At 50.1% G+C, this 21,399-nt stretch overlaps 1 protein-coding gene across 8 annotated transcripts in view; it reads right to left on the bottom strand.

Annotated features, from left to right (window-relative positions):
* The window catches only part of LOC132833830 (kazrin-like), a 704,169-nt gene that overhangs the window by 144,349 nt on the left and 538,421 nt on the right, over positions 1-21,399 (bottom strand). For 7 of the 8 annotated variants that reach the window (XM_060852461.1, XM_060852468.1, XM_060852465.1 and 4 more), the window contains 3 exons: positions 20,933-21,069; positions 19,380-19,550; positions 12,666-12,749 (listed from right to left, as the gene is read on the bottom strand). In XM_060852461.1, the coding sequence (XP_060708444.1) occupies positions 12,666-12,749; positions 19,380-19,550; positions 20,933-21,069 (392 nt within the window). The remainder of the gene's footprint in view (positions 1-12,665; positions 12,750-19,379; positions 19,551-20,932; positions 21,070-21,399) is intronic. The other variant, XM_060852462.1, reaches the window with a different exon arrangement.

Below are 21,399 nucleotides of genomic sequence, written 5' to 3'. Positions count from 1 at the left end.
GAGCATAAGCCCTTCATCAGGAATAAGAGAGAGAGAGCCAAGCAGGCTGAGATAAAAGGTAGGGAGGAGGGACTAGGGGGAGGGGCGATGGAGGTGGGATAGGTGGAAGGAGGTCAAGGTGAGGGTGATAGGCCGGAGTGGGGTGGGGGCGGAGAGGTCAGGAAGAGGATTGCAGGTTAGGAGGGCGGTGCTGAGTTGAGGGAACCGACTGAGACAAGGTGGGGGGAGGGGAAATGAGGAAGCTGGAGAAATCTGAATTCATACCTTGTGGTTGGAGGGTTCCCAGGCGGAAGATGAGGCGCTCCTCCTCCAGCCGTCGTGTAGTTGTGTTCTGCCGGTGGAGGAGTCCAAGGACCTGCATGTCCTCGGTGGAGTGGGAGGGGGAGTTAAAGTGTTGAGCCACGGGGTGATTGGGTTGGTTGGTTCGGGCGGCCCAGAGGTGTTCTCTGAAGCGTTCCGCAAGTAAGCGGCCTGTCTCACCAATATAGAGGAGGCCACATCGGGTGCAGCGGATGCAATAGATGATGTGTGTGGAGGTACAGGTGAACTTGTGGCGGATATGGAAGGATCCCTTGGGGCCTTGGAGGGAAGTGAGTGTGGAGGTGTGGGTGCAAGTTTTACATTTCCTGCGGTTGCAGGGGAAGGTGCCGGGGGTGGAGGTTGGGTTGGTGGGGGGTGTGGATCTGACAAGGGAGTCACGAAGGGAGTGGTCCTTGCGGAACGCTGATAGGGGAGGGGAGGGAAATATATCCTTGGTGGTGGGGTCCGTTTGGAGGTGGCGGAAATGGCGGCGGATGATACGTTGTATGCGCAGGTTGGTGGGGTGGTAGGTGAGAACCAGTGGGGTTCTGTCTTGGTGGCGGTTGGAGGAGTGGGGCTCAAGGGCGGAGGAGCGGGAAGTGGAGGAGATGCGGTGGAGGGCATCGTCGATCACGTCTGGGGGGAATCTGCGGTCCTTGAAGAAGGAGGCCATCTGGGCTGTGCGGTGTTGGAATTGGTCCTCCTGGGAGCAGATGCGGCGGAGACGAAGGAATTGGGAATATGGGATGGCGTTTTTACAGGAGGCAGGATGGGAGGAGGTGTAGTCCAGGTAGCTGTGGGAGTCAGTCGGTTTATAATAGATGTCTGTGTTGAGTCGGTCGCCCGAGATAGAAATGGAAAGGTCTAGGAAGGGGAGGGAGGAGTCTGAGACAGTCCAGGTGAATTTCAGGTCGGGATGGAAGGTGTTAGTAAAGTTGATGAACTGTTCAACCTCCTCGTGGGAGCACGAGGCAGCGCCGATACAGTCATCGATGTAGCGGACGAAAAGGTGGGGGGTGGTGCCAGTGTAGTTGCGGAAGATGGACTGTTCCACATATCCTACGAATCTTGGACTAAACTCATCTCCCAATACCTCGACACGGTCCTGTCCTGCTCCTGCCCCACCGACCTCATCTCCCAATACCTCGACACGGTCCTGTCCCCTTTAGTCCAAGAACTCCCCACCTACGTTCGGGACACCACCCACGCCCTCCACCTCCTCCAGGATTTTCGCTTCCCCGGTCCCCAACGCCTTATTTTCACTATGGACATCCAGTCCCTGTACACCTCCATCCCCCATCACGAAGGACTCAAAGCCCTCCGCTTCTTCCTTTCCCGCCACACCAACCAGTACCCTTCCACTGACACCCTCCTTCGACTGACTGAACTGGTCCTCACCCTGAATAACTTCTCTTTTCAATCCTCCCACTTCCTCCAAACTAAAGGAGTTGCCATGGGCACCCGCATGGGCCCCAGCTATGCCTGCCTCTTCGTAGGATATGTGGAACAGTCCATCTTCCGCAACTACACTGGCACCACCCCCCACCTTTTCCTTCGCTACATCGATGACTGTATCGGCGCTGCCTCGTGCTCCCACGAGGAGGTTGAACAGTTCATCAACTTTACTAACACCTTCCATCCCGACCTGAAATTCACCTGGACTGTCTCAGACTCCTCCCTCCCCTTCCATTTCTATCTCGGGCGACCGACTCAACACAGACATCTATTATAAACCGACTGACTCCCACAGCTACCTGGACTACACCTCCTCCCACCCTGCCCCCTGTAAAAACGCCATCCCATATTCCCAATTCCTTCGTCTCCGCCGCATCTGCTCCCAGGAGGACCAATTCCAACACCGCACAGCCCAGATGGCCTCCTTCTTCAAGGACCGCAGATTCCCCCCAGACGTGATCGACGATGCCCTCCACCGCATCTCCTCCACTTCCCGCTCCTCCGCCCTTGAGCCCCACTCCTCCAACCGCCACCAAGACAGAACCCCACTGGTTCTCACCTACCACCCCACCAACCTGCGCATACAACGTATCATCCGCCGCCATTTCCGCCACCTCCAAACGGACCCCACCACCAAGGATATATTTCCCTCCCCTCCCCTATCAGCGTTCCGCAAGGACCACTCCCTTCGTGACTCCCTTGTCAGATCCACACCCCCCACCAACCCAACCTCCACCCCCGGCACCTTCCCCTGCAACCGCAGGAAATGTAAAACTTGCACCCACACCTCCACACTCACTTCCCTCCAAGGCCCCAAGGGATCCTTCCATATCCGCCACAAGTTCACCTGTACCTCCACACACATCATCTATTGCATCCGCTGCACCCGATGTGGCCTCCTCTATATTGGTGAGACAGGCCGCTTACTTGCGGAACGCTTCAGAGAACACCTCTGGGCCGCCCGAACCAACCAACCCAATCACCCCGTGGCTCAACACTTTAACTCCCCCTCCCACTCCACCGAGGACATGCAGGTCCTTGGACTCCTCCACCGGCAGAACACAACTACACGACGGCTGGAGGAGGAGCGCCTCATCTTCCGCCTGGGAACCCTCCAACCACAAGGTATGAATTCAGATTTCTCCAGCTTCCTCATTTCCCCTCCCCCCACCTTGTCTCAGTCGGTTCCCTCAACTCAGCACCGCCCTCCTAACCTGCAATCCTCTTCCTGACCTCTCCGCCCCCACCCCACTCCGGCCTATCACCCTCACCTTGACCTCCTTCCACCTATCCCACCTCCATCGCCCCTCCCCCTAGTCCCTCCTCCCTACCTTTTATCTCAGCCTGCTTGGCTCTCTCTCTCTTATTCCTGATGAAGGGCTTATGCTCGAAACGTCGAATTCTCTATTCCTGAGATGCTGCCTAACCTGCTGTGCTTTGACCAGCAACACATTTGCAGCCGTGATCTCCAGCATCTGCAGATCTCATTTTTTACTCGTTGTATTGTAGCGCCTTTATTCCTGTGTGCAGAGCATGGGACATTGTACGTGTCAGCACGCGGTAACTCACAATGATCCAATCACCCATTAGGGTGGAGACAGACAGAGAGAGAGGGCCAAGCTATGTGGGATGATAATGGAAGCTCTAGTAGGTACTTCTTCTTATCTGTAATAAGCTGTGGTTGATAAGATGTGCAGAGCATGGTATAAATGCTTAATTATAACCTAACAACCCTTGAAACAGCCTCGACAATATAATCACTGGAATGGGAATTGGTGTCAATGTTCCAGTGATGATAGGCTCCATTTGACTCCCTTTTTATAACATATTCCTGCTACACGATTGAGCATTAGACTGAATAAAAAATCCCATTAATTCCTGCGTCTAGAATCTCCATGAGGATTCAGGACTTTGTATCAGGTGCCCGACAGACATTCTCCGTGTAGCAGAAGAAATTGGGATAGGCACATTGGGAATTCGAGTTTAGTTACAGATGCAACACGAAGAAAACAAGTGAAGTGAGGAAACAAACATAGATCCATTGGGCGATGGCGATGAGGGTATACAAAAACCCGCAAGAATCAACCAAAATTCCTCAGGGGAAGGTGAAGTCTTTTTAATGGAAGGGTTTGATGTTGGTTGTTGCATTTTGATGAGCGTTACAAGATGTTGTTTAGATTTTTGGATCTGTTGGCTGTGGAGGTAACTCAGGTTTCATAAGTTGAGAGAGCTCTAATAATTGTCTCATAACGTTCACAAATCCCAAACTCTCCTTAAAGTTCAGGAATTCCAAGCAACTTAAGGGTGGCTGTGAAAAATGGACACAAGTCTTGGTGTGGATTCTGAATCCTCAATTCTAATTTGTTGCAGATATCTGGAAGGAACTGCCTTCGGAACAAACAGATGTACACAGGGGCACTGCCATCAAATGGTGGGTTGCGGGGCCGAGGTACAACAGCCCAACGTGAATGGAAAGAAACGGAAAAGACTAAAGCAAAAACAGAAATGGGGAGGAAAGAGCGAACCGAATACAAAGAGGACACATCAACCTGGTGATGGTGTAGGATGTATCTAGAAGTGAGGGGGTGGGACACAGTGGGGAATGAGGGGGTGAGACACAGTGGGGAGTGAGGGGGTGGGACACAGAGGGGGATGAGGGGGTGGGACACAGTGGGGAGTGAGGGAGTGGGACACAATAGGGAGTGAGGGAGTGGGACACAGAGGGGAATGAGGGATTGAGACATAGCCGGAGAGTGAGGGAGTGGGACACAGAGGGGAATGAGGGATTGAGACATAGCCGGAGAGTGAGGGAGTGGGACACAGTGGGGAGTGTGGGTGTGGGACACAGCGGGGAGTGAGGGAGTGGGACACAGCGGGGAGTGAGGGTGTGGGACACAGCGGGGAGTGAGGGAGTGGGTCACAGCGGGGAGTGTGGGTGTGGGACACAGCGGGGAGTGAGGGAGTGGGACACAGTGGGGAGTGAGGGTGGGTCACAGTGGGGAGTGAGGGTGTGGGACACAGCGGGGAGTGAGGGAGTGAGACACAGCGGGGAGTGAGGGAGTGAGACACAGTCGGGGTGTGAGGGAGTGGGACATAGTGGGGAGTGAGGGAGTGGGACACAGCGGAAAGTGAGGGAGTGAGTCACAGCGGGGAGAGGGACACAGCGGGGAGAGGGACACAGCGGGGAGTGAGAGTGTGGCACACAGCGGGGAGTAGGACACAGCCGGGGAGTGAGGGTGTGGGATACAATGGGGAGTGAGGGAGTGAGACACAGTCGGTGAGTGAGGGAGTGGGACACAGTGGGGAGTGAGGGAGTGGGACACAGTGGGGAGTGAGAGTGTGGGACACAGTGAGGAGTGGGACACAGCGGGGAGTGAGGGAGTGGGACACAGTGGGGAGTGAGGGAATAGGACACAGTCGGGGAGTGAGGGAGTGAGACACAGTCGGGGAATGAGGGAGTAGGACACAATGGGGAGTGGGACACAGCGGGGAGTGAGGGTGTGAGACACAGCGGGGAGTGAGGGAGTAGGACACAGTCGGGGAGTGAGAGAGAGAGAGACACAGTCGGGGAGTGAGGGTGTGGGACACAGTCGGGAAGTGGGACACAGCCGGAGAGTGAGGGAGTGGGACACAGCGGGGAGTGAGGGAGTGGGACACAGTGGGGAGTGAGGGAGTGGGACACAGTCGGGGAGTGGGACACAGCCGGAGAGTGAGGGAGTGGGACACAGCGGGGAGTGAGGGAGTGGGACACAGTGGGGAGTGAGGGAGTGGGTGGTGAGTCGGGGAGTGTCAGGATAATGCGAGTGTTACAGTGACAGGTGAGACGTAGATCAGAATGTTAGTTACAGCTGGTGCTCATGAGTCTCGGCAGAACCACTGTATACTGTGTTGATGCTAACAACAAGTTGCCTCGATATGGACATTAATCAGCAACTTCCTCAACCCCATTTCCTGCGTTCTCCCTGTAACCCTTGATCCCTTTCTAATCCAGAGCCTCGCTATCTCTGTGTTAAAGACATTCAGTGATTTGGCCTCCTTCTCTGCAATCAGTTCCACAGATTCCACCCTCTGGCTGAAGAAATTCCTCACCTTAGTTCTAAAGAGTCAGCCCTTCACTCTGAGGCTGTGCCCTTGAGTCCTAGTCTCTCCTACTCTTGGAAACATATTCCCCAGGTCAGCTTTATTCAGACCTCTCAGTATTCTGCAAGTTTCAATTAGATTCCCCCTCAATCTTCGAAACCCCACTGAGTCCAGACCCAGAATCCTCAAGCACACATGACAAGCCCTTCAACCCTGCGATCATTCTTGCTACCTCCTCTGGGCTCTCTCCAAGGTCAGCACAACCTTCCTTAGATAGGGGGCCCGAAACTGCTCTCAATATTCCAAAAATGGTCTGACCAGAGCCTTCTGCAGCCTCAGCATTACATCTCTGCTCTTGTGTTCTCACCTTATTGAAATGAATGTGAACATTGTGTTTGCCTCCCTCTAACTGATGAAGGGTTCAGCCTGAAACATTGACTCTCGTGCTCCTCAGATGCAGCTTGATCAGCTATGCTTTTTCCAGTGCCACACTTTATCAACTTTGTCTTCCTAACTGCCAACTGAACCTGCATGTTATATTTAAAAGAATCCTGACCTAGGACTCCTAAGTCCCATTATGCTTCAGATTTCTGAAGCCTTTCTCCATTTAGCTTCTAGTTTATGCTTCTTTCCTTCCTACCTAAGTGGATAAACTCACGCTTTCCCACGTTGTATTCTATCTGGCACTCCTTTCCCACCCTCCTAGCCTGTCTAAGTCCTTCAGCAGCCTCCCCACTTCCTCATTACTACACGCCCCTCCACCGATCTTTGTGTCATCTGTAACCTTAGCAACAACGTCCTCAGTTCCTTCATCCAGGTCATTAATGTTTACCACGAATAGTTATGGTTCCCAACACTGACCCCTGCAGAACTCCACTAGTCACCGGCTGCCAACCAGACAAAGACCCCTTCATCGAAACTCTCTGCTCACTGCCAGTCAGCCAATCCTCTATCAATGCCAGTAGCTTGCCCCTAACACATGGCCTCCTACCTTATTAAGCAGCCTCCTGTGCAGTACTTTGTCAAAGGCCTTCTGGAAATCCAAATAGATCACATCCACTGGCTCTGCTTTGTCTAACTTGTTCATTACTTCCTCAAAGAATTCTAACAGATTTGTCGGGCAAGACCTTCCCTTGACAAAGCCCTGCTGACTCAGCCCTATTTTACTGTGCACTTCCAAGTACTTCACAATCATATCCTTACTAACGGACTCTAAAATTTTACCAATGGCTAACTGGCTAATAGTTTCATGTTTCTTCCTCCCTCCCTTCTTAAACAGGGATGTTACATTAGCCACTTGCCTGTCCTCTGGGATCCTCCTTGACTCCAGTGATTCCAGAAAGATCACTACCTCCACAAGCTCTTCAGCTATCCACCTTCAGAACCCCAGGTCTGGGTGACCGAGCCACCTTCAGACCTTTCAGGTACCCCAACAATTTCTCCTTAGTGATGGTCATCTCACTCGCCTTGGACCTTCCTGAAGCTCTGGTGTCTTCCATTGTGGAATCTGATGCAAAGTACCAATTCAATTCCTCCACCTTTTCTTTGACCAGTTACTACTTTCCAGCCACAATTTCCATTGGTCCAAGTCCACTCTTGCCTCTCTCTTTCCTCTTATATATCTAACAAAAACCACTTCTGTTATAATACGAGCTAGCTTACTCTCACATTTCACTCTCCCGCACCATCCCCCACCCTCCCCATTGCTTTTTTAGTTACTCTTCTCTGGTTTCTAAAGGCTTCCCAACCTCTAGCTTCCCATTAATCTTCACCACATTGTATGTTTTTTCCTTTTGCTTTTGTGCTGACACCTGACGCATGGAGCATGGTTGCCTCATCCCCCCCCCCCCCCAGTAGTCGGTTTTTTTCTATGTTGGGATAAATTCTGCTGTGGTGAAAATGTGTTGCTGGAAAAGCGCAGCAGGTCAGGCAGCATCCAAGGAGCAGGAGATTCGACGTTTCGGGCATAAGTCCTTCATCAGGAATGAGGAAAGTGTGTCCAGCAGGCTAAGATAAAAGGTAGGGAGGAGGGACTTGGGGGAGGGGCGTTGGAGATGCGATAGGTGGAAGGAGGTCAAGGTGAGGGTGATAGGCCGGAGTAGGGTGGGCGCGGAGAGGCCAGGAAGAAGATTGCAGGTTAGGAGGGCGGTGCTGAGTTTGAGGGATTTAACTGAGACAGGGTGGGGGGAGGGGAAATGAGGAAATTCTGCTGTGCCTTCCGAATTATTCCCAGAAACCTCTGCCATTGCTGCTCCACCATTTTCCCTGCTCGGCTGCCCTTCCAATCAACTCTGGCCAGCTCCTCCCTCATATCTTTTTAGTTGCCTTTACTCAACTGTAATATTGTTACCCGCGATTCCAGCTTCCCCTTCTCAAACTGCACGGTGAATTATATTATATTACGGTCACTGCCCACTTATGGTTCTTTCACCTTAAGCTCCCTAATCAAGCCAGCCTCATTACACATCATTAAATCCAGTATTGCCTGTTCCCTCGTGGACTCTACCAAAAGCTGCTCCAAAAAAATCTCATAGGCATTCCTTTTCTTGAGATCCGCTGTCAACCAGATTTTCCCAGTCCACCTGCCAATTGAAATCCTCCATGATTACCGTCATCGTCCATTCTTAACTGCCTTTTCTACCTGTCAAACAGAGGCTCTTCATCATCATTCTTGTGCTCAAAAGGTTGACTCTCCTGCTCCTCGGATGCTGCTCTTTTCCAGTGCCACACTTTTTGACTCTGATCTCCAGCATCTGCAGTGCCCACATTCTCCCTGTCTTATCTAATTCCTGATTTATTTACTTCCCTGTATGCTGCCCACTGCTGGAGGCCGGGAAATAACTCCCATCAGGGTCTTTATTCCTCTGCGGTTCCTGAACTCGACCCACACAGACTCTACACTTTCCAACTCTCTTTCACTCCTTGCACTATCAATTTAATTTAATTTGTCACCAACAAGGCAACCCAGCCTCCATCTGCCTGTCCTTTCGAAAGGACGCATACCCTTGGATATTTAGTTCCCTCCTTGCAGCCACGTCTCTGTGATACCCACAACATTGCACCTGCCAATTGCAATCTGTGCTACAAACTCATTTACATTGTGTTGTATATTGTATGTATTTAAGTACAACACCCCCAGTCCAGCACTGACTGCCCCATTCGCAGTATTGTCCCCTTATCTAGGCGAAAGTGAGGACGGCCAATGTTGGAGATCTGAGTTGAGAGTGTGGCGCTGGAAAAGCACAGCAGGTCAGGCAGCATCCGAGGAGCAGGAGAATCGACTTTTCGGGCAAAGGCCCTTCATAAGGCAGCAGGGCTTTTGCCTGAAACGTCGGTACTCGTGCTCCTCAGATGCTGCCTGACCTGCTGTGCTTTTCCAGCGCCACACTCTCAAAACTTGCCCCCGGTGCCTGAAGTTAGATTCCTGACCCTTTCCACACCCTCTGTCCTATCACTTGTTCTGGAAAGTTCAATAACATCTGCTGATCCCTCCCCGACCTTCAATTTATTCCATCAGTCTCCATGGAAACCGAACCCTGCACACTCCACTATTTAGTTTAAAGCCCTAGTTGTACCATTTGCCAGGACTCTGGTCCCAGTGTGACTCAGGTGGAGTGTGTCCTATGGGAACAGCTCCCTTCTTCCCCAGTCCTGGTACCAATGTTCCATGAATTTTAATCCATTTCTCCCGCACTAATCTCTGAGCCTTGCATTTCCCTCTTTAATCTTGTTGATTCTGTGCCAATTTGCTCGTGGGTCTGGTAGTATTCCAGAGATTATTACCTCTTCAGTTCTGTTTTTTAATTTAACCCCTAGCTGCTCATACACCCTGAGCAGAACCTCTTTCCCCTTCCCACTGATATCGTTGGTACCTACGTGGACCATGACAACGGGATCTATCCACTCCCATTCCGAGTTGCTTTACGGCCCAGAGGAGATGTCCCTGGGATTTTCTCAAACAGGTGGCTGAGGAGGAGTTTCAGATGATTGGCGCTATGACAACCATCTGAAGGGAGCATTTAGTGGCAAGTCCATAACCCCAACGAGGGCACACATCACACAGTGGTAGCGTCTCCATCTCTGTGCCAGGGAGGACCCGGTTCAAGCTCCACCTGCTCCAGAGGTGTGTCATAACATCTCTGAACAGGGTGGATTAGAAAACATCGACAAACCCACGTGGTACGTGTATGGAATGAGCTGCCAGAGGATGTGGTGGAGGCTGGTACAATTGCAACATTTAAAAGGCATCTGGATGGGTATATGAATAGGAAGGGTTTGGAGGGAGATGGGTCGGATACTGGCAGGTGGGATTAGATTGGGTTGGGATATCTGGTCGGCATGGACAGGTTGGACTGAAGGGTCTGTTTCCGTGCTGTACATCTCTATGACTATGACTGTAAGGTGAAGTACTGGAGAAGGAGGGTTAAGGAGCAGCAAGAGCTTAGTATGAATGAGTGTTGGTCATCACGTGTTCTTTACTTGCCACTAGCGTAAGTGCAGTGTTACCAAGGATGTTGAAACTAACACATGTATCAAATCCATAACTCTCAATGGAATAAAACAGCAGTAAGGTACGAATCTTTGGGCAAGCCAGTGAAAGTTAATCAATCAACCCAGAGCTCATCAATCGACCCAGTCTGAATTCCATTGGATAGATTCACTGACAGAGATACGTTGAGGGAGAGTGACGAACGTCAGACATGGGTCTCAGGAATGCTCAGCGTACATGTTCAGCAGAAACACCACTGTCCCCACCTGCTAGCTCTTGGGAGGTGGGTCAAAACAACAGCCAGTAAAATTCACTATCCGAAGCCTGTTGGAGGACCAAGGAAGCTCCAAGGGGACACGGTCAGTTCAAAGGTACAAGAAGGTAATGGATTGTGAAACGTAGTCAGTTTGGAGTTCAACGGCGTAGAGTTGCTGACGTTGAGAGGTGATTATGAGATTTGAAATGGGGAATGTTAAAGATACCTATCACCACAGGGAACCATTCATCTCTGGGTCAGGAATGTTACAGAAAAACCAAGAACACAACGCTAAAGGTGGCACGATGGTATGGAAAGATGGGCAGGTGCCAGTGGCATCGAGTTGCCCAGAACTTGGTTATGAAAGTATCACATCAGTCAAACTCTCAGCAGCTTGCACTCTCACTCCGAAGCAGTATCCTCTTGGGTTCACTCACCCTCACACCTCCAATGCTGGGAGCCTCTGAAGAACAGGACATCGCTCCACTCCCAAAGACTGAGGGGCAAACCTTCCTCCTCGAGTCCAGTGCAGCAGTGAGGGGATCAGTTATGATGTCAAACCAAGTCCGCCCTGTCGTGGCAATTCTGGAGGATGCCATCAAAGACCCAGGCACTACCCGAAAAAAAGAGGAGGGACCCTGACCAACATTTCAGCCTCACCTGGTCATTGCTGCCTATGGGATTGGCAAAGCAAAGAATAGTTGTGGCAGCAGTGTACATTACAGCTATCTCTGCAAGTCAAAGTCCTTGTATGTGGAGCAGTTGGGTGATATTAGGGGGGTTAGTGTCAAAACGCTGAGGTTAGGTGTGGTCTCCTGTCAGGATATGTCTGGGATAAGGGGTGAGGGGGTGAACCTCACACAAAGGTTGGGAGTATACATAAATGTGTCTGTGAAGACATGTGTAGGATTATGGGACATGCCCCAAGAGAGATGTCACGAAGCTAAAGATCATTGCTCATTCCAGTAACTTCACTAAAAGTGAAGAGTTTGGATTTGAGGCTGGAGTAGGTGGGTGACTCTGACACTAGCTCAAAATAGCAACAGTACCTGGCTTCCACACGGAAGCCAGGGGGAAACACTGCAGGGTTCCCTGCCCACCATGTGTCTGTAAATGTGTAAGAGTGAGGTGGGCGGAATCCAGGACTGGGATAGACTCCATTTCTCACAGGGCACACAGCCATATATTATTCAAGCTGGATCTGAACACCTCGACCTTTCACAGACACAGATATTCATACAGGTTACTTTGTTCAGAAGTTGTGATTAAAGGCCAAGTCAAGGTTGGGGTGGGGGGCAGGCACATTCTCTACCAGTCCACAGGCAGCACATCCCTACAACACAGATCTTCAGAATCGAGATACAGGCTGATCACCCAGAAATATCCATAACATTACAGATGGAGAAGGACTAGGAGAAGATCTGAGGATAGAGATTGACGGTCTCCTCAAATAAATAGATTTTGAAGCTTTTTCTTTTTAATAAGGTCCTGTGTTAGCTGGGATGTGGGTGTCATTTACTGCTCATCCTGGATTGGCATTGAGAAGTTGGGGAGGGGAGAACAACTCTCTTGAGCTGCTGCAGTCGGTGAAGGTACACTCACCGTGAGGTTAGGAAGGACTCACCGTGACATGAGGGAGGGAGTTGTAGGATTGTAGAAATGGAGGACAGGCAATAAGAAGTAAGTGTTGCATGTGGAGCCTGATCCTGGAGGCCCTGTTACTCAGGATGTGGAAAGGGACAAGATTGGGGAAGGGACAGCAATCGAGGGGATACGTATAGTTGACCAGAGTTGGGACAGGAGAGGGTGGGAGCAAGGGAACAAGAGTGAATATGGGAGAAGAGCCCAGATATAAACCCTACCATACACTCTCACTAGACCAAACCCATCCCAAGGCAGGAGGTGTGCTACAGGAAGGTACTAATACCAGTCACAGGTTAGTAACAGGTCACAAACGTGCACACCAGCTCAAGAACCACGCCAGAGTTAGAAGTGGGCTACGGCGATCAATTGGTGCCAATTGTACAACAGAACACCATTTAAATACACAAAGTGCGTGATATAGTTTCTCAGTGCACTTCTTACCGCCAGCACCCGGGGGAAGGATTCCTTCTCAGCTGAACGATCGAAAATACGATATTCCATTTTCTGGCCCATACGGTTCATTATCTGGGGAGATAGCATGTCAAATAGAATGACCTAATGCGTTCTGCCCCTACATGACCTTTGACCTGACCTGACCTGACCTGCCCTCACAGATGCAGGGCTAATTCCTGCTTTACCAGTAGGTGGCGAGGTTGGACCAGGACGCTGGAGGGTAACATACATTCCAGGAGGATAAAAGCGGAGGACTAAAATGAAGTGAAAGACGAAAGGAAGAAAAGAATAATACAGCAAGACGGAAGTCAGTGTATCACGGAAACTATTTCAGACGGAGGGAGAAGAGTGAAAATAATCAATAGCATGCAGCTGGAAGAAGCTGTACAAACTGAACAGAGATACCAGCCAGGCTAAACCACAGAATGGCTCAGTGTTCACCCTCAGATCTCCTCTCTCTCTCACTCTCTCTCTCTCTCTCTCTCTCTCTCTCTGTTAGCCAGGCCTTACAGAAGGAAGGTTCTGCACCGGTAACGCAACTGGATGGAAGGAGCAAATCTTCAATGCACAATTCAACCATTCTATTGCAGCACCCTGAAGGCAGCAGCTAACTGAGAAGGTCCAGGGTGGCTCCCACAGCAGCCTGGGATGTCCCCAGTCCACACCTCAGGCCACAGCAGAAGCTCCCAGCTGGAGTAGATGAATGCTCAGTGTATCCGTGCTGTGTTTCTCCCAATCGATGTAAGCCTGTCGCATTTAAACAGGCAGAAACTTCCAGAGTAAGGGAATGTCAGAAGGAACGCCACACGACCGAATCTGGTTTTTGGCTCATTTCCATGATTAGACATCACCGGGATTTCCCTGCTATCCCACTGGGTTCAAACTGCGTCAAGATCTCCTCGTGCTCACCGGCCCCATGTCGAGTTAAGTTTAATCAACCGGTTGACTCTGGTTATGACATACCTCCTGGACAACTTGGACTTGAACCCAGGCCTCCTAGTCAGTGATAGGGACACTACCACTGCACCACAAGAGCCCTTGGTCCTGTGTCTATTGTGGGCAGGATGAGGTGCTCATCTCTCAGGAGTCAATTAAAAACTAGCTTTAACTGTTTATCCGGAATTAAAAGCTAGTCTCAATAATGCTGGCCATGAGACTATCAATTGTCCTTGAAACCCTACCCGGTTCACTAATGTCCTCGAGCAAAGGAAACTGCCATCCTTACCTGGTCTGGCCTACATGTGACTCCAGACCATAGCATTGTGACTGACTCTCAAGTGCTCTCAAGGACAATTATGCAACAAATGGATAACAAATGCTGGCTCAATTAAGCAATGCCTACATCTCAAATAATATTTTTTTAAAAAAGCAACAATTAAGGAATGAGTGAATGGCAAACTGCTTGCTAAAATCTGCCATTTGACTGACATACTGAAGGCTTGGCTCAGAGCAATACATTCAGAGCATCTCAGGGCTCCTTCCTCCCGCCAATCACAGTGAGGAGTGAGGGCTAACAGGGACTTCAAACTGCTGGCTACAAGATCAGAGTTTCGACCTCACATTCTGGAGACCTTGCTAAGCAGTCCACGAGTTCTCAGTTATGTTTGCCCGTCAAAAATAGAATTCCCTTCCGCTGTACCGTGCATTTTGTAAATTGTACCAATTAAAAACCCGGCATCTTGCCAGCCCTCAGCAACATCAGCAGCTCCTGTCTGTAAAGCCTCAGCACTGAATTCTGGAATTAAAATAATCCATGAGAAGTCCCTGGTTACAACTGATACTGGACCTTTAAAGCTGGGCTTTAAGTGGGACCCTTGGCTGAGATTTGCAGTGTTCCTACGATGCTCCACAGGCAATGGCTCACTAAGCCATGTTCACCTCCCCTCTTGTCACACTATTATAGAGCAGAGCAGGTCAGCCACATCACCCCTGCCCCCCAACAGAAAGAACTACCATATGTGGGAGCTGCACCATCTCTCTGCTGGACCAACACTAACTGCAGACTTTCACACAACATCAGGTTATAGTCCCACAGGTTTCTTTGGAAGCAGTAGCTTTCGGAGCACTGCTCCTTCGCCAGGTAGCTGTGAAGAAGGATCATAAGACAGAGAATTTAACTGCTTTATGGTCCTATATATATTATGATCCTGCACCACAGCTACCCGATGAAGGAGCAGCGCTCCGAAAGCTAGTGCTTCCAAATAAACCTGTTGGACTATAACCTGGTGTTGTGTGATTTTTAATTTTGTCCATCCCAGCCCAACACCAGGACTCCCAGATACTGGAAAGTTTCAGTGAGTGACCAATAGCTGTATTTCCTGTATGATGAGCAATGAAATATCCAACTAATGTCCCTCCCTGCTCTGTACAGATGATGACTGAAGAGGAATATAAAAATCATAATTCATAACTGCCTTTACTGTTGGCAAACAAGAAAGAAATAAGACTGTGAGATGACAGATGATAGTTGCTGTTGGGTTGGGACATGTCCTCCCGCCATTACTTGGCCCTAGGTTTTGTACTGTCATTCATCTTCACCAGTCAGCCCTGCTGCGGGTGGGGTAACCCAGCAGGACAGGGTGCTTTACTCCCCACTCAAACCCTTTCACCCTCAGGGTGGTGACTGCTGGCTGAGGAGACAGTCTACTTGTCTGTACGCCCTCAGCAAAACCAAGGCTTTGGCAACATACACTGTCACATCGCTCCTGACTGAACAGAACCCACTGTCCCAGAACATCACCCCTTACTGAACAGAACCCACTGTCTTAGAACATCACCCCTTACTGAATAGGGCCCACTGTCCCAGAACATCGCCCCTTACTGAACAGGACCCACTGTCCCAGAACATCACCCCTTACTGAACAGAACCCACTGTCTTAGAACATCACCCCTTACTGAACAGGACCCACTGTCCCAGAACATCATCCCTTAATGAACAGGACCCACTGTCCCAGAACATCGCCCCTTACTGAACAGAACCCATTGTCTTAGAACATCGCCCCTTACTGAACAGGACCCACTGTCCCAGAACATCACCCCTTACTGAACAGGGCCCACTGACCTAGAACATCACTCCTTACTGAACAGAATCCACTGTCCCAGGACATCACCCCTTACTGAACAGGATCCACTATCCCAGGACATCACCCCTTACTGAACAGGGCCCACTGTCCCAGAACTTCACCCCTTACTGAACAGGGCTCATTGTCCCAGAACAGCACCTCTTACTGAACATGGCCCACTGTCCCAGAACATCACCCCTGACTGGATGAGGCCCACTGTCCCAGAACATCACCCCTTACTGAACACAGCCCACTGTCCCTGAACATCATCCCTTACTGAACAGGGCCTATTGTCCCAGGACATCCCTCCTTACTGAACAGGGCCCACTATCCCAGAACATCACCACTGACTGAACAGGGCCCACTGTCCCTGAACATCACCCCTTACTGAACAGGGCCTACTGTCCCAGGACATCCCTCCTTACTGAACAGGGCCCACTATCCCAGAACATCGCTCCTTACTGCACACGACCCACTGTCTCAGGACATCGCTCCTTACTGAACACAGCCCTCTGCCCCAGGACATCACCCCTTACTGCACACGGCCCACTGTCCCAGAACATCGACCCTTACTGCACACGGCCCACTGTCCCAGAACATCGCTCCTTACTGAACAGGGCCCACTGTCCCAGAACATCACTCCTTACTGAACAGGGCCCACTATCCCAGAACATCACCCCTTACTGAACAGGGCCCACTGTCCCAGGATATCACTCCTTACTGAACAGGGCCCACTGTCCCAGGGAGAACAGGTGTAGGCAGCTGTGTGCTCAAATCCCTTTGATAGGAAATTGTGACATCCCGAACGCTCGAGTGCACCAGCCTGTGTGTCTGACAGACATCAAAGTGAAGGAACTGAAGGGAACGCCAATCGATGGCAGTAGACACTCAATCCCATGGTCTGTCTGTCTATTTGTAGAAGCTCTGACACAACTCCTCAAATGATGCTACCTTCACAACTCCTAACACCGCAAAACCCTGACCTAATGTAGGAGCTATCTAGCACTTTCAACATTCACCTCTCCCACCAACAGCACACACTGGCTGCAGTGTATACCATCTCCAAGATGCACTGCAACAGTTCAATCCCATCAGAGAAAACAGGGCAGTAAGCCATTCAACCCATCGATCCTGCTTCACCACTCAACATAATCATGGTTGTTCCCCTATCCCATCACCATCCTACTGTTCCCTCCCTGTGTCCCACCACACCTTCAGCCGCGAGGTATTGATTTCTTTCGTGAAACACATTGAGTGACTTGGCCTCGAGTGGTAGAGAATCCCATAGGCCCACCACCCTCCTCCCCCTACCCTTTTCAGAGCCAAAGCAAGCATCACCCCAGCCAGGCTATCCAGACGCTACCTTCCCTCTCATCATTCTTGCTGCTGTGTGGACAAACCCGATCCATGGGAGAGTAGCATGGGCCTACAGCCAAGAGAGAGCTTTAACCCAACCTGATCCAAATTTGATATACATCAATGAGTTTCCAGTGAATACATGACCAGTCGGTCTAATCCCTCCTCATACATAAAACCTACCATCTCAGGAATCAGTCTGGTGAACTTTAACCTGCACTGCCTCCATGGCAACTATGTCATTTCCTGGATAAAGGGAACAAACTGTGTGCAGTGTTCCAGGTGTGGTCTCACTAAAGCCTGGACAGCTACAGTAACATGTCTTTGTTCCTCTGTTGTGATGAAGCACAAAACACGCCATTTGCTTTGCTGCAGCTGCATGATTGCTTTCGTCGTCTGGTGTTCAAGGGACCTTCTGGGCCCTTTGTACATTATCTTTCCCAATCTGCCACCATTTAAATAACAAGCTGCCATTTGCTTTCTGACCAAAGCGCTGCTTCCACGACAGCATCTTCCAGAGCCCTGTTTCCGATCGCCTCATAGGACAAGGGCAGCAAGAAAATGGGAGCACCATCACCAGCACTCTCCCATCCAAGCCACACACTATTCCCTCATTGGCTCTGGAACTTCTCAAGGAACAGGAGTACAATGCACCCACACCCCACAGACTGCAGAACTTCAGGAAGGCAGCACAAAAGGATGATGAGAAATGTTAGCCTTCCAATGACGCCAACTTCCCACAAACATATTGGAGGTATCTGTCACGGGGCCCTGCACACTCCCTTTACTCCCTACATTTTAGAAACCTGCTCCTCATATCAGCACTGTTGGGTTCCAAGTTGCTGTGTGCTCCTCCACAGTTTATTCTTCCTCGTTGCTTCCTTCTCGGTCTCCAGAGGGATGCACAGCGACCCAGACCCTTTGTGAAACAGGGACTTCCGAAAGGGAGCTGACTAAAGGGGAAATGATGGCGCGGCTATGGGGAAAGAGCCGGGGAGTTGGACCAGCTGGATTGCTCAAACAAAGAGCTGCCACGGGCACAGTGGGCCAAACGGCCTCATTCTGTACAGTATTGTTATACAGGATAACCTTGATATTCTGAATGACATGGGCAAGGAGTACTTTGTTCAGATAACCGAACGTTCGGATAACACAGTTTACCCAAGCATCGGGATCTTGAGATCTTGTTTGGATAATCCAAAATTTGGATAATCGATGTTCGGATAACCGAGATCGTCTTATACTTGTCATAGATACAGAATTAGCCCTTGGAGTCTGGACTGCCTAAACTTCACCCTTATCTACACCAGTTCTGCCTTGCGTCCTATTTTTGTTTTAATGAGAAGATTGGCGGTGAATACGGAACAGCGAGGGACTGTGAAGGAAGGGGACCCGGTTTGTGAACATCAGGAAACCTGGTCTTAAGCTTCAATTTCCCGGCCGTTGTTAAAACCTGCTCCGGGGCTCCTGCTCCAGCAGCAGGTGAGGGATAACCTTGAGGGCAGCTGGCTCCTGTCCAGCACGGTATCCGTCCCTTCCCAGACAGCCGCAGTGCGATGCATTCGCTGGCCATCAGTGCGACGGCACCGACCTTCCCCAACCTGCAGCTTCGTTCCCTTTCCCCAAAATCCTCGCCGACCCGAGGGCATTTGTGAGAACACCGTCTGCAGCAGAGAAATCCAGGCCTTTGGAAGCTCCGGGGAAGAATCGTTTCGGAGCGTCCGGTTGCTCTTTACAAAACTGACATGACACGAGATGCCAGGGGCCAAACTGAGAGGGGGAGGGGAGTCTCGGAGGCTCCACAGCGTGTGTGTACCATCACTCACCACGTACACCAGTAACAAAATGACATACGGCAGGGTAAAGAAAACACACACAACTAACAATGCAGACAAATACAGAGGGTGAGCATGGTGCTTCACAAGGCAATCCATTGCTACATTGTGTCCTTAACTCAATGTCCAATGTTGGTCCGTAACTGACTGCCTAGACATCCAAACCAAAGGATGAGAAACAATTCTAAACGTCCCATGATTTACAGGCAGCTCCCTACTGACTGAGGGCCAGTCTAGCCTCTGGTTCTGAGCGAGTGTGAGCTCCGATTACAAGTGCGACCACATTGAGTTCATTAGGAGATGGACAACACTCATTAATGACATTGGGGAAGGTGCTGCGTCCTCCCCCTGTTGGTCCACCTGGCCACAGGGTTCCCCATGAATTTCAAAGGGCTGTGTTGTTGGGATGACACTGGGGTGGAGGGGGGACTCTCCTTCCCATCACTTACCATGGCCAGCTCTGCCTCCAGTTCCTTCGTCCTGTTTTCCTTCAGGTCCAGCTGCGATCGGAGTGTGGTCACATGATCTGTCGCCTCCTTGGCCTGTCTGCGCAACTCCCACTTCTCTCGCTCGAGGGAGTCTCTCTCTTTCGCCAAAACCTTGACTGCATCTTCGCTCTCCTGCAGAGAAATGGAAATGGAGTTGACGGATTGTGTCTTTTTTTTAAGATGGCCTGAACTACAAAATAAATTGGTACAATCAGCAAAACTTCTCTGAGCATAGCCTTCCACCTGCACAGATTGGAAATGAATCCCCCTCCCTACCCTTCGACACTGCGGGCCTGGCCCAGGGGAGAGGAGAACACATCTTTTGATCAAAAATGCTTCACCCTGAAGTGTTAACCGTTTCCCTCTCTACCTGCATGTTCTCCTTCTACTTGATTGCCAGCTTTCGGCAGATGTTGATTTTATATTTGGGATGGACAGAACGAGGAACAGAAAGAAAAAGAGAGACAGGGAGCATGAGAACTTGCAAACGACTCACAAGTATTGAAATTATTTTCACTGAGGTGGGGGAGGAAAGAGAGAAAAAGAGACAGAGAGGAGAAGGGAAACAGAGAGAGAGAGAGAAAAGACAGATTGACAGACAGGAAGGAAGAGAGGGAGAGAGATATCCAGAATGAGAAGGATAAGGGTTGGTACAGATCTACTGTTAGTTATATCCCAGCATGCAAAGCTGTAGCAGTCTTCTTTGTGTAACATCATTATTCATATCAGACTGAGGCGAATCATCGATTTTCAGGTCAACTTTGATTTTCAAAGACTTCACCCACTATCTAATGAGGCAATTTTGAAAGCCTATTTTTCTAACTGATGTTGTTAAACAGAATTAGAGCTCTCTCTCATCAAAGTGAGGGACGTTAACATCAAGAAGAGTAATTTTTCAACACAGGCTCCCAATCAGTATGCAGCACTTGATAAGAAGCAGCATGGATTGGATTGGATACACGGTAAAGCTCCTTACAATTCTTCCTCGACTTCTGAGTCAGTACAGCGTCCATTTTCACCTGCTATCTCAGTTTGATTAAATGCCAGTTACGCAAAAGAGGAAGAGTATTGAGTGGTGGGTCTACACGCTGCGAGGGACAGGGCAGACACTTGCTCTTAAATGGGTGAGGCCTGCACTGACGGGACAGAGGTGGGATTTTCAACCCTGGGCTGCACATGAGGCATGGCCAATGAGGTGAAAGGTCACAGTATTCACTCAGTGTGGGACAGTTTCCCCTCCTCGCTGATGACAAACATTCCATTAAAACCGTACATGGACAACATGTCAGACTATGAAACAAACAGGTCGCCCACAATTAATGTTCAATAGAATGGACCGCACACAATGTAAGATAACATGGAGATACATGGTGGGTGACCATCCCCAGATTTATATTTAGGTTTTATTGTCACAATTTATAGTTAGATTTAGATTTTATGACATGGAAATACACGGTGGGTATGAAACCCATCTTTTCCCCGTAGCCGATGTGTGCTTCTTGGTTTCCATTTACCTTTCTGTGTTGCTCATAGTTTCTTATGAAATCTCGCAGTTGTTCCTCCCGGCTCTCTAACGTGGTGTACAGCTGCTGCATTTGGTTGACCAGGTCAGCCTTCTCTGCTTTTAAACGTTTACGGTCTGTCTTCATGGCTATTGAAGAAGGAGAGAAGGGGGCAGTCAGGTTTGTGCGGTGACCAACACCAAGGGCAGTTATGGGAAGGCTTCGGGCCCTGTGACTGACAGGGGCCCACGAGCGGACTGCTCGCTCCAGCCATGTGAGTACGGAGAGAGAAAACTCATGGGTAAGAAGCGCAGAAACAAGGTTGTTGTGGGAGGATGCTCCATTTGCAGCCTTGTCAATTTTCTTGCTGCAGTGATTTTAACGGGGGCCTATATTTGAAAGTTGCAACTCAGTGACTGAGCTGAAACTCCTGCATTCTCATTGAGTGGGGTAGGTTTAAAGCAGAAATAAAGTTCCCA

This window comes from Hemiscyllium ocellatum, chromosome 37, assembly GCF_020745735.1.
Source record: "Hemiscyllium ocellatum isolate sHemOce1 chromosome 37, sHemOce1.pat.X.cur, whole genome shotgun sequence".
In the NCBI taxonomy this organism is placed as follows: Eukaryota; Metazoa; Chordata; class Chondrichthyes; order Orectolobiformes; family Hemiscylliidae; genus Hemiscyllium; species Hemiscyllium ocellatum.
This window is presented reverse-complemented; position numbering and strand designations above follow the sequence as displayed.